Source organism: Nyctibius grandis, chromosome 5, assembly GCF_013368605.1.
Source record: "Nyctibius grandis isolate bNycGra1 chromosome 5, bNycGra1.pri, whole genome shotgun sequence".
NCBI lineage: Eukaryota > Metazoa > Chordata > Aves > Nyctibiiformes > Nyctibiidae > Nyctibius > Nyctibius grandis.
In genome coordinates, this window is record NC_090662.1 from 70,152,468 (window position 1) to 70,165,423 (window position 12,956).

General features: G+C 43.1%; 2 protein-coding genes across 5 annotated transcripts in view; one reads left to right on the forward strand and one right to left on the reverse strand.

Moving 5' to 3' along the window:
- The first annotated feature begins 963 nt into the window (after positions 1-963).
- YARS2 (tyrosyl-tRNA synthetase 2) lies at positions 964-11,178 on the forward strand. Its single transcript, XM_068401803.1, has 5 exons — positions 964-1,781; positions 2,787-2,954; positions 4,610-4,765; positions 5,097-5,267; positions 5,681-11,178. The coding sequence occupies exons 1-5, from the start codon at positions 979-981 to the stop codon at positions 5,838-5,840; spliced, it is 1,458 nt and encodes a 485-aa protein (XP_068257904.1). The 5' UTR covers positions 964-978; the 3' UTR covers positions 5,841-11,178.
- The window catches only part of DNM1L (dynamin 1 like), a 46,309-nt gene continuing 44,477 nt past the window's right edge, over positions 11,125-12,956 (reverse strand). For all 4 annotated transcript variants that reach the window (XM_068401799.1, XM_068401797.1, XM_068401798.1 and 1 more), the window contains one exon: positions 11,125-12,385. In XM_068401799.1, the coding sequence (XP_068257900.1) occupies positions 12,329-12,385 (57 nt within the window). In that variant the 3' untranslated portion in view covers positions 11,125-12,328. The remainder of the gene's footprint in view (positions 12,386-12,956) is intronic.

Genomic DNA, 12,956 nt, shown 5'->3' on the forward strand with positions numbered 1-12,956 from the left:
AAGAGGTTTTATTCCCAATTTCGGTGACACCATGAGCCAGCAATGTGCCCTCGTGGCCATGAAGGTCAATGGTATCCTGGGGTGCATTAGGAAGAGTGTGGCCAGCAGGTTGAGGGAGGTTATCCTCCCCCTCTACACTGCCCTAGTGAGGTCACATCTGGACTACTGGGTTCAGTTCTGGGCTCCCCAGTTCAAGAAAGACAAGGACCTACTGGAGAGAGTCCAGCAGAGGGCTACAAAGATGGTCAGAGGACTGGAGCATCTCTCTTATGAGGAGAGGCTGAGAGAGGTGGGTCTGTTTATCCTGGAGAAGACTGAGAGGGGATCTTATCAACACAAATACCTTAGGGGCAGGTGCCAAGAGGAGGGGGCCAGGCTCTTCTCAGTGTTGTCCAGTAACACGACAAGGGGCAACGGGCACAAACTGAAACATGTGAAGTTCCATCTCAGTATGATTAAAAACTTCTTCACTGTGAGAGTGACAGAGCACTGGAACAGGCTGCCCAGGGAGGTTGTGGAGTCTCCTTCTCTGGAGATACTCAAAACCCACCTGGACACGACCCTGTGCAACGTGCTCTAGGGGAACCTGCTTTGGCAGGGGTTGGACTAGCCCAGCCGTTCTGCAGTTCTGTGAACACAAGTATTTTAGCCTGAGAGCAGTTTGAAATCCCGGTATTTCGGGTTGGAAAAAAAACGACTGTGGAGCCAACTCATCCCGTTTCTGTGGGCATCTTCTTTAACACCCCGAAGGACAACCATCAGCCAGCGAACAGGCCTGCAGCGCTCCCGACCGCGCCTGCTCTCGACCGCGTCACCCCACACACGGCGCCTTCACCCCGCCCGCCCCGCGGTACCGCCCTGGGGCCGGGCGGAGGGAAGTGCCGCGAGCCCCTCCCCGGCAGCACTGCCCGGCCCGCCCCGCCCGGCCCTCCCGCCGCCGCCACGGCCCCGCCCCGCTCCCAGCGTCCCCCGACAAAGATGGCGGCGCCCGCGCTGGGGCGGCTGTGCAGCCGGACGGCAGGGGTGGGGGGCGGCCTGCGCCGGGCCCCGCCGCCGCTCCCGCTCCGCCGGCGAGCCCACGAGCAGCCGCGGCGGGCCCGGGACGCCAGGGGGCTGCTGGCGGCGCAGTGCGAGCGCGGCCTCTTCCAGGAGGTGTTCCCGGCGCAGAGCGCGGAGGAGCAGCTGCCGGGGCTGCTGGAGCCGGGCCGCCCGCCCCTCACTGCCTACTGCGGCTTCGACCCCACGGCCGACTCGCTGCACGTCGGGCACCTGCTGCCCGTCATGGCGCTGCTCCACTTCCAGCGCGCCGGCCACAACGTCATCGCCGTGGTGGGCGGGGCCACGGCGCGCCTCGGGGACCCCAGCGGCCGGGAGCGCGCGCGGGAGCCGCCGTCGGCGGAGCGGGCGCGGGAGCACGCGCGGGGGCTGCGGACCGGCCTGGAGCGGCTCTTCGAGAACCACCGGGAGCTGTTCTGGGCGGCGGGCGGGCGGCGGCTGGGGCAGGCCGCGCTGCTGGACAACGCCAGCTGGCTGGGCCGGCAGCCGCTGCTCGACTTCCTCGGCGGGGCGGGCGGGCGGCTCCGCATGGGCACGCTGCTGAGCCGGCAGAGCTGCCAGGCGCGGCTGCGCAGCGCCGAGGGCATGAGCCTGGCCGAGTTCCTCTACCCGGCGCTGCAGGCCTACGACTTCCTGCACCTCCACCTCCACCACGGCTGCCGCGTCCAGCTGGGGGGCGCCGACCAGATGGGCAACATCATGTCCGGCTACGATCTCGTCACCAAGTACGCCGGGGCCGGGCCGGGCGGGGCGGGGGGCGGGCACCGCGGGGCCCCTCCCGCGGGCGAGGCCTGGTCCTCCTCTCCCGCCTCGGGTGTCTGGCCCGGAGCGGTGAGCGGCGGCGGGGCATCAGGTGTCCTGACTCTGCCACTTGGTGTTGGCGGTCCCTAAGGCAGCAGGAGCAGAAGCTGGCGTTAGGCAAAGCTGTGGGGTTTGAGAAGAGTGAATTGTGACCGTGAGCCTGGCACATACATAGATTGTGGCCATGGCTTTAAACCTTTTCCGTGAAACATAAAGGAAGTTTTAACGAAAGGGATGGGTTCTTGTTTTAGTGAATGTGTTTGCCCAAGAACTGAAATAAGATATCCTGAGACGTGGGACAAAATCGAGACAAGCCTTATGCTGGCAAACGCATTCTAGTGTAATCGCACCAAAGTACAGGCAGTTGTGGTACGTTGGTAAAGACGGTTCCATTCTTCTCTCAGAAATAAAATGAAACCTGATGATGATGATCTTTTGCTTCTCCACCAGATTTGGTGCGAGTCTTACAAAGTTCACAGAAGTATACGAGCAAATCAGTGAGTCCATGGAGTGCTGTTACTTCAGTACGTGCTTGACTATTACAAGACGTTAGAGGAATCGCACAGAAGAGCCTTACGGGTGTCCCAGCCACACAAGCATCTTCAATTAGTGTTCAGAGCAGAAGACAAAATGTACAGGACACTTCAATTTGCTAGTGCTGTTGCTCATGAAATTACTGACTTAAGTATGTAAACTTTATTAGAACTTGAATTTTTACATTCAAGGCGCTTTTTTTTTCCCTAAAGCACTCTTCACAAAACAGTTGTTCTGGCCTCTTTTGCCCGTCACCCCCATGTCTTACTTAACTGCTTTATATCAAGGATAGAATCTTACAGAATGTTGATATTTTAGTCAACTTTACCAGGATGTGATTTTTTTTTCATTTTTGTTTTTTCTTTTTAACATGCAGTGACTCTTCTCTTTCTCAGGATGACAGGAACAGATGTCTTTGGAATTACTGTACCTCTTATTACCAGTACTACTGGAGATAAACTGGGAAAGACTGCTGGCAATGCAGTTTGGCTAAACAGAGAGAAGACTTCTCCATTTGAGCTCTATCAGTTTTTTGTCAGACAACAAGATAACGTAGTTGAAAAGTAAGCAGTTTTTCTTCATCTTGCTTTTTGTTGTTGTTTATAAAACCTGATGCTAACTGTTCTCTGTAACTGTTTTGTGTGGGTATGTGCAACGCGAGCTCCTTGTAGAAGTGTGTGTTAATTATAACTGTACGTTCATTAAATAAACAGGCATGACTGGTTCATAAGTATAGAGGATAGTGGAACCTGTCTCCATATGCTGGCATGTGCATCATAAAATGAGAATGTGGCTGAACAAACAAGCAAAGCACAACACAGTGTTCTACCAGTGGGGTGACTTTATCTTAGGAGGTATATTGGCTTCAGTACCGTAACATCACAGTGTCAAATTAAATCTCTCCTGCTGAGTAATAAGCAACTGCAGTTTAGTAGGTATCAATTACTACAAGTTTTTACCTAGTATGAGGTATCCAGAAACACCACATTCTAATTGCAAGAAGTTACTTAACTGGTTATAAACAGCCACATAAAGTTCAGCTTCTAGAACTGCATCACATTAAAAACTGCATAGCCCTAACTGAATTTAATAGTGCCTTGTTAGGAAAAAGCCAAGAAGTTCCTATTTATGATTGCATTAAACATCTAGATCAGCGATCTCAAAATTTTTTTGATCATGCACCCCAATCAGTAAAAAAAAAAAATTCATTGTGCTATCTCTGAATCCACGTCAACCACACATAACTCATACTCTTACTGACCAATTAATAAGGACGTGGAAGGGTAGTGAAAATACGAGAACCATTTGACAGGTTGCCTTCATTGATGGCTAGCCTCCCTGCTGGTGTGCCAGTTACATGGCTGAAAATAAATAGCTAATAGCTTTATTGAGCGCATGATGTTAATTTTAATTAGTTGCTATATGTTCTCTTTTACATCTGCATTTCTTTAAACTCCAATATCACTGTCAAATCTGAGTCTTCATAAACCTCAGACAGGTACTTCCCTTTTGTATTGTGACCTGTCTCATAACTCAGTTACCTCTCTCAAAGGTTTATGCCCTGATATTTCAAGTTCAGGTTCTGCATCCACACTTTTCAGACTGGTAAGAAGGGTATGTGGGTATTTAATGTTAAAATGTTTCATGCATTCAGACCTTTTAACAGTAAAGGTACCTTTTTTAACATGCTGTATTTCATACCACTGCAAGCCCATTGAAATGGACTATGCTTAGATACAGACCTTTGAATTCTTAAATAATTTTCCTGTGGAGATACTCACTCGTCAATACCTAGCATAATTCTGTCCCGTGATCACCACAGAACGGCTATTTTGCATTAGCATATTGTGCAACTACTAACAATATAATACAGAACCTTGTTAGTTGACACACAATTGCAATAAATCCTGTAAAGTAAATCTTTCAAGAACAAACCAAGGTGTTGATTACAATACAAGCTTTATAAAAGCATTTGACACATTCTTGTGTCTGAAGACATTACCATGTGTGGAATATTAAGGAAAATGTGAGTTATCCTGCTAAGCTGAAGCATGTGGGCAAACCCAAAGAGTTCTTTGAAAGGACAGAGTATCTTGTAATATGGATTTCTTACACTGATTCAGAATCATTTAAGTGTAGTTAGTGAAGTTTGAATGACAAAGGCAGGAAACCTGTAATGATGGCTATACAGATGAAATAATTTTTTCCTCGCTCATAGATACCTGAAACTCTTCACCTTCCTTCCTCTTGAGGAGATTGACCACATCATGGAAATGCATGCTAAAGAACCTGAAAAATGGGGCCCTCAGAAACGACTTGCTGCAGAAGTAACCAAGCTTGTTCATGGTAGAGAGGGGCTAGAATCCGCTAAGAGGTGAAGTTTGATTTGTCGAGCAGTTTTCCTTCAGATTTATTCAATTGTAATTATCCATAGCTCTTCAGGGACTATTTTTATGTTGTTTGTTGTTGTTCAGCTGTTAAAAGACAAAAATACAGTAATTCTGTAGACTTAAAAATACATTAACAATATTTAAAAAATTGCAGTGCGGTTGGTTACGATAAAAAAACAATTGGTGTGTACTCAAGTACTTCTATTACTGTGTGGACCCTGAGAAGAAGCTGGGGAGGGGAATCTGGTTAGTTGAGTAGCACTTTGTGTGAAGGTGAGACTAGCACTGCGTTTTGAATGATCTTTGTTCTCACAGGTGTACTAAGGCCCTTTATTACAGCAGCATGGAGGCATTGGAAGCTATGTCTGACCAAGAGTTACAGGAACTTTTTAGACAAGCTCCTTCAGCGGAATTGATGCTTGAACCTGGAATGAACGTTCTTGACTTGTGTCGCAAAGCAAATGCCATTCCGGGTGGACCTAGTGGGTATGTTGTCACCGATGCTCTTCGGTAATCCCTCATGCAAACAGGTTGTAGTGGTAAGCTTTCAGAAGTAAAACAATTATGACAGTACGTAGAAACAGGCAGCCTCATTTCCTTTTGAAGTGAAAGTGTAGGATAATGCAGTCTCATGTTCCTTAGATGTAAAATCTACACCTGATGAAGGGACAGTCTAAGGCAACAGCCTAAGTTTCCTTATGCCTTCCAGAAAGAATAGGCGTGGTAGAGGCTAAGGTTGATTTCAGTCACTCTTGACCTGGACTGAAAGTAAAGTGCACGAGAATTAGAATTTCAGTTATGGATCCAACCAAAAAATCCTTAATTGAACTTTCAACACTTAACAGTAATATATAGCTGCTTCTTGCAATGACCAGTGGTTGTTTTTGGTTTTTTTTAAGGTACCAGAAAATTACAAATGGTGGAGTTTCAATAAATGGGATTCGAGTAACTAATCCTGAGACTGTTCTTATTCTTGGACAGCATATTCTCAAGAATGGAGTATCATTGCTTAGGATTGGAAAGAAAAATTACTACATTATAAAATGGCTGCAGTTGTGACAACAGAACGTCTCCCTGAAACGACGTATCATTTAGACTCTGTGGCTCACAGATGTGCTTGAAGATGTTTCTGTACTGTGCATTACTACTCAGCTCACAGACTGCCCAATACCATAGTTTCATTCTCAAAATACAGACTTCCAACAGACTTCCAATAAAGGCAGCTAAGTTGTACCACTGAAGAGATTTTTAGATACTCTGCCTTATTCAAAGCACCATTTGTAAGAGGATATGCACAAGAAGATGAAAAGATGAATTTCAGAGTCCAAAGATAGAGATCCTTTTTTCCCTTCTTTAACAACATTCTGTGTTGTAGGAAGAGAACAGTGGCCAGGTACTGTACAGCATAATCCACAGCAAGATGAAAAAAAGCATGCTTGAAACCAGTGCTTCTTACAGAGGATGCATGCTGCTGTCCAGTTTGATTTCATCCTAACAGAGAAACTGGCCTAAGCGGGTAAGGACAACCAACCTACAATCGACAGTTTTTTTTTCTGAGTGGGTTTGCTTTGAAGGAAGGTGCAGAAGATTCACAATAAATGAGTAGAATGATTAAGCCCTAATATGTAAGATTTTTATTTGTTATGGATAGGGGCACGTTGCAAAAAAGCTTTCCAGCCCTAATGTGGTCAGACAGAGCAAATTCACTTTTTGAAGTGTAAGACAGTATAGAGCCTTTCAAAGCTTCAGTCAGCCTGATGAATCCCTTTGATGCCTTCTGGGTGCTTAGAGTGTAGGTGACACTCATTGCGCTTCTTCAGTCCTGTGAATGATGTGGATGCATCTGTGCTATCTAGAGCCTTTGTCAAAGGTAGATCCTGGCACTAGTTCTGTGGGCTCTACAGTCACTTGCAAGAGAGTACGTTACACCAGAAGATTTAAAGCATGTACGTGGAAGCTTTTTTAATTTTAGATGCCTAGGAGTTGTGGGTGAACAGCAGCACAAGGGCATCTGGACCAGGAAGCATGTGAGGGAAGCTAATAGTGCTGCTGCAACTAAAGAAGTCAGACCCTTCTGATAAGGCAATGTACAAAACCTGCACTACTTCATCAAAGAGCAGAAAGCGATTCTACCTGCTTATGGCCTCGCCAACATTTGGGATCATAGCTTCCTCATTTTCTTGTAAAGAGAGCATGAAAGTGAGAAGGTACTTCAAGAGCTGGTAGAATAGCAACATTTAAAGGTAGTATTGCTTTATTGCTCCAAAACAACCACCCCTTTTTATTACTAGCCACTTACAGCCACACCTACAGTCAAATAAGCATGGAGCACAAGACCTTGGTAAAGTCCCTTCCCATGGTGGGGGGTTTGGGATTGGGTTGCTTAGGCATTAGAGGTGCCACAGTACTTAGAGCCAGGTCACCTAAACAACAACAAAACCCACGCGTGGTTACCAAGATTATTTGTAGTACAAGCCCATATCTGAATTACTTAGAACTGGTTAATTGACTTAGAATACAGTAATGTAGCTGGCTGGCTCAGAACTTATATAAGGGACCCTCACTGCCTCAGTGCAAACACGTATGAAACCCTCAGTCTGATTTATGAGGTGATTGATTGCTTCGGGTCTTAGCTGCAGTGGTGTTTTCAAGGTTTAGGGTAATCCTCACTCTTAGGCCAAGGAGAATCATTTCCTTGTCCATGAAACTCCTAGACAATACAGTTTTGCAGTCGCAGCAGCCACAAAGGGAGAGGCCTTAATCTTAGCTACCTGAACGTGGTCACTCATCACCATCTCATGTTGTTAGAAAAGTGATGGTAGTTCAGCTGGTTTAGAACCACCCAGCCTGGGAGAAGAATGGGGAAATTCTAAGAAATGTTAATAAGTCTCAAGAATCCAGATATTCTGTAGTTGGGTGGGGAGTTTCTGTTGGTTTTTTTGGTGGGTGGTTTTTGTTTGTTGTTTTTTGTTTTTTTTTTCCACTTGGTGCTGATCAACTTGATGGTGACCTTATTTGCACTGTCAATCAAGATTTCAGTAGTAATAAATCATAGTGTCTTGCTGCTTACACCTCACAGTTTCTTCAGATTATTAAACTATAATATGGTGGCACTTTCAGTAGCTCACCACATGGAGTTATTAGTATTAATTTCAGTTTCTAGATCTCATCTGCCTGATCATGAGATCTATCTTAATCTGTTACATCAAGAAAAATTAAAAGTAGGTGAGTCATTCCTACCTTAAAAAAAGGCTCTACAGATCCTGTTAGCTCTCAGGACCAGTTTGTGTTTCTTGTTACTTTGCCTTAAGCTGCAGTAATGATCAGCGCTACCTTAGAGAAAGCACAGGGAGGAAAAAAATCACAACTTTTACGTGAAAAGGGTAGAAGAAGGGAAGGGAAAGTTATGTTCATCCACTTAATATAGCCGCTTTGTTCCTTAAAGGGCAGAAGCATTATAGCAATACAGTAACGTGCACCTGGGAACAAAACATACCAGTACACACCCACGTTGGCCTCCAGAGAAATACAACAGATCAGATTTGACAGTTACTTTCTGGTTGCAGGAAATAAACGCCTAGGAGTAGAGTAAGTCACCTTTCATGTCTCATCTCTCTCCTGCCTTTTTTCCTTCATCTCCAAATGGTGCAGATACACATATAGCCACAAATTTCAGCCTTTTTTTTTTAAAGCATTAGTACCCACTTTGATAAAGTATTAAAAGGATTTTATTTATTTTTACAAATACAAAATTAAAAAGGGAATTAAATTCTTTGCATACAAGGTTTTTAATAAGATCCACAAACTCCAAGAAATTTAGTCCGTGCTTCCTTTTGACAAACTCCCAGCAATCCAAACCCTTCCCTGACTCCTTCCAAAGAAACAGCTGGATGCAACCACTACTTTTCATGACTGCACAGGGAATCACAACTGAGCGTTTGAACACTTAGGCCAAGAATCAGGGATGACCGAAAAAATCCAAGTACTCTTTCTTAGCCTGGTCTCGTTTCTGATACAGCCCAAAACAGGTATGTTCAGGTAATAAGAGACGTAGCTTGTTCAACTGTAAACAGGTAGTAACTAATATTAAAGTATTTAACATGCTACAAAGGTGTGATTTGGAAGTGCAAGAAAAGTAATTATTTGGGCCACATATTTAAAAGAAAAAACAGAAAAAAACAAAAAACCAAAATGTGTACAGCATCTAGGGACAGCAAAAACTGGAGGACTTGAGTTTAACAACATTGTGGCAGCTAGCAATGAAGAGGTAGAAGGTGAAAGGGTGTGCAGCAAGTAAACTACAAGGGAGCTATTGGAGCATGAAAGCACCTTCACCAGTTTCAACAGTGTCACTGGGCATAAAACCATATTCAGGTGGTCTATTCTGTTTCCCTCTTAAACTTTCAAGTATTAATCATCTAGCTCGCACCTCAGAGCACAGAGTTTAACTGGCAACAAGTTAAAAAGCAGATGCATTTGAGATCTTCAGTATCTGCAGAAAACACTACCAATCGGTCTCATAGCTAAAGGACTTAACTGTGGAAGAAAAAAATACTCAAGATAATTCAATTCAAGTTACCAACAGGGGCACATCAGACTGGCAAGCTGTTTCCCCTGCTGTATTCCATGAAGCAGGGACCTGAGTCTGCAATGTCCAGTCTGGCATCTTTTGAAGTCAGCCCTCCATAGAGCACAGGGTCAAGGCAAGTTTTACCTAAGTTTTATGTTTACTTCAGAAGAGTTTGAAGCACACAGACACCCCGCCTTACCCATCTATTCCACTAATTGAAATTTGAGACTGGCTGCTAAAAAATGCGAGTAGTTTACTGACAAACTCTGTTCACAGAGGGATACTAGGTTTTATTTACCTAGTGCCACACACAGGTCAGGTATTAATGTCAAACATTTATTAACCTAAACTTAGCTACAGTGGTTATTCTCGCCCATGATTGTGTGTTTCACTGGATCACAACTTATTTTAAGTTGGCTGAAATTCATGCATTGATGCCAGAACTATTTCTAGTTTAAATTAAATAAGGTGAACTAGAAGACACTTGTAAACCATCAGTCTAATCTGGGAATTCTTCAGCTGCTGCCTTCATTAGGCTTTTTTCCATAGCTTCCCCATAATTTCTTTTAATTGTGGCACTAACAGTAGCATTTAAAGTATTTTAGTTCAATTCCAGACAACAGATTGTTTAGAAACCATTAACAGCCACTAGCAGCCTGTCTACACTATTACTTATGCAACTATACAAGAACTAACAATGTAGAATTGCACGAGGGCAAGTGCAAACATACTTAAGGCTGTACAAATATATGGAGTTACACTATAAACTTGTCAGAGCATGTAAGTCCTGCCACCTTGAAGTACAAGTCAGTTCCAGACTTTATTTCTGGGCTAATTAATTTTGTGTGTTATCTATTTATTTAATAACAGGATTGTTACAGCATGGATTTTTAAAGACTTGTATTAAGGATTACAAATCAAGTTCATTCCTTGGCACTCAAACATTACCAAATTGAATTTTTTTGTGAATTTCAAAACTTTACAAGTCAGCGTATTTCTTCACAGGAGACTTGACTGAACTTTGGGAGTTAAAGCTTAGGTAGCAGTTCACTTTATGGACAGCTCTACCCTGTTGAAAACAAACTTCTTAGATGTCAAAAGGGAGAGAGGTGTCAAGTGAATTCCAACCAGAAATGTAATGATTTTGACAAAACTATTAAATGCTTTCACTGTTCACCAAAACTGATTTGCAAAGTGGCTTGCACTTAACTTCACTACATTCACATTTCTTAAATCTGAGAACTACCATCCCTCGATACAATGCAACAAGTTAAAATTACTTCCTTTATAGTCACTACATGTAATGCATACATCGTGATATTTTAAGCTGTTTAGAACTACCAAATATATTTCAGTGTTCTACATGAATTGTTTCAGATCATGCATAAAAGCATCCAAAAGTTGCATCTGTCAAACTTAACTCTTTGTGCTTATATTGGTGCCAAACTGAAGATTACCATGAGAAAAATACATTCTTAAACAGAGCTTCTTGTGAAGCGAGGTCTTAACGGTTTTTACATCTTCAATCTTTAGCAGCTTACAAAAAGAATTCCCTTTCTGTTAACTGATGAAATGGGGAAGGAACTGAATATGGTAATAAAAACTTCACTGCATTGGCTCAATATCGTAAAAGCAAGCCATGGATGTTTACAGCAGTGTGCTATTTTTCATGCAAGTTGTGTTAAAGATATAAAACATGAGCACACCATAGTAAATATTTTTACTTTATACAAAAAGTGCATCTGCTTGAAAAGTACATGCAAGTGTGCTGGATGGAGTTATTAAATAAAGTTTTATTAATAAAAATTAAAATGTTTACTTTTTCAAGGCTACTGTGATCAATAGTTATCTGTATGAATTAGAACAACTCATCAACTTAATTTCCAACCTAAAATTCCCTAAATTAAGATTGTCCTCAAAAAACAAAAACAAAAAAAAGGAACAACAACAACAACAACAAAAGAACTAAAAAATTTACTTACAGCACAGTAAAATTTCCTCAAAAGTAACTGTAATCTCTGGTATAAATATTCCAATCTCAGACTTTCTTTCATACTGTCAAACATTCCTAAATTTGGAATAAGTTGTGGGGATCCCCTTCTCCCTGGCCAACTTAATCTGTTTTTAAAAGAAACACTTATTATCCCATAACAGTTTTGAAATCCATTTTTATTTTTCAGTTCTGCCAGAACAAAGTTACTGTTGGATGGTCCAGGGGCTTGGTCCCAGCAGGGAGGAAGGGGTAGGTGTTCTTGTACCTGATTATCATCCCCAACATTTACACACAAGATCCAATGCACATAAATAACTTTGCACCCACTTTTTAGTGGGCTGTTATTGTTCGCAAGCTCCAGGCTAATTCTTCCTACGTGATACTCCATTAAATGAAGTTCAAAGTTTTGTCTGCAGTTTTAATATTTGGGGAAAAAGATGGGGACACACATACATAGTAACACGGTAGACATCTCTACTGTGCTATAAAATTGATACCACCATCTGTCATAGTGCATGCAATATATTCATGAAAGAAAATACTCGGTGCTCTCTCCTCTTCACAGTATTTCAACTTCCATTGTAAAAGCAGCTTAAAACTATGCCACAAGACTACACTGTCCATCTTAACCACAGGCAACCTGTTTAGCAAGCCAGGCACTGGAACTTTAATGTTTTTTCCCCAAGTTCAAATGAGACTGTCACTGAGACAGTAGACTTGGTCTGCTTTAATTTGCACCAGAAAGCTGGTAAGGAAACATTTAGAGCCATTTATTATGTGGATTAAATATGACTTATTTTTCAAAATACAGTGTACTTTTTCTGTTTGCAAATCAAACCAACTGTCTTTACATGAGCAGAATGACACAGTTGCAGCACACAGATAAGAGTTCATAAATAAAAATCCTACTCCGTATACCATGCCTAGCAATTCTCAAGTCAATATAACCTCCAATGCATATAAATAGCATGGCTGGTACAGTCTTCACCAAAGATGTGTCTCACGAATCTCTGCAATGATCTGACTGGCTCGCTGCAGGGCCTGCACACAGAAAGACAGAAAAGCCAAAGTTACGTAGTTTTTCTGAAGAGATTTCTCAGAGAGGTAACAGCAGCAGTCCAGGAAGTGTGACGTTAAAAATCAAATTCAAGCTAATCATTTCCATTACAAAATGAGTGGTAACAACCTGCAACAACATTAACAGCTCTGAAGCTTTCCACCTGCAAAAGATCATCTGCAAAACACTCCTCTCGGTGGTGCCCAGTGACAGGACAAGGGGCAACGGGCACAAACTGAAACATGGGAAGTACCATCTAAATATGAGAAAAAACTTCTTTGAGTGTGACAGAGCACTGGAACAGGCTGCGCAGGGAGACTGTGGAGTCTCCTTCTCTGGAGATATTCAAAACCTGCCTGGACGCCACCCTGTGCAACATGCTCAAGGTGAACCTGCTTTGTCAGGGGGTTGGGCTAGATGATCTCCAGAGGTCCCTTCCAACCCCAACCATTCTGTGATTAGGCAAGTGGAAAATACTACAAAGCAAAAGGGAATGGTAAAACTTAGCATAGGTCATTAAATCATTTCTCTAGAGAGAAAAATTAATTGAAAACT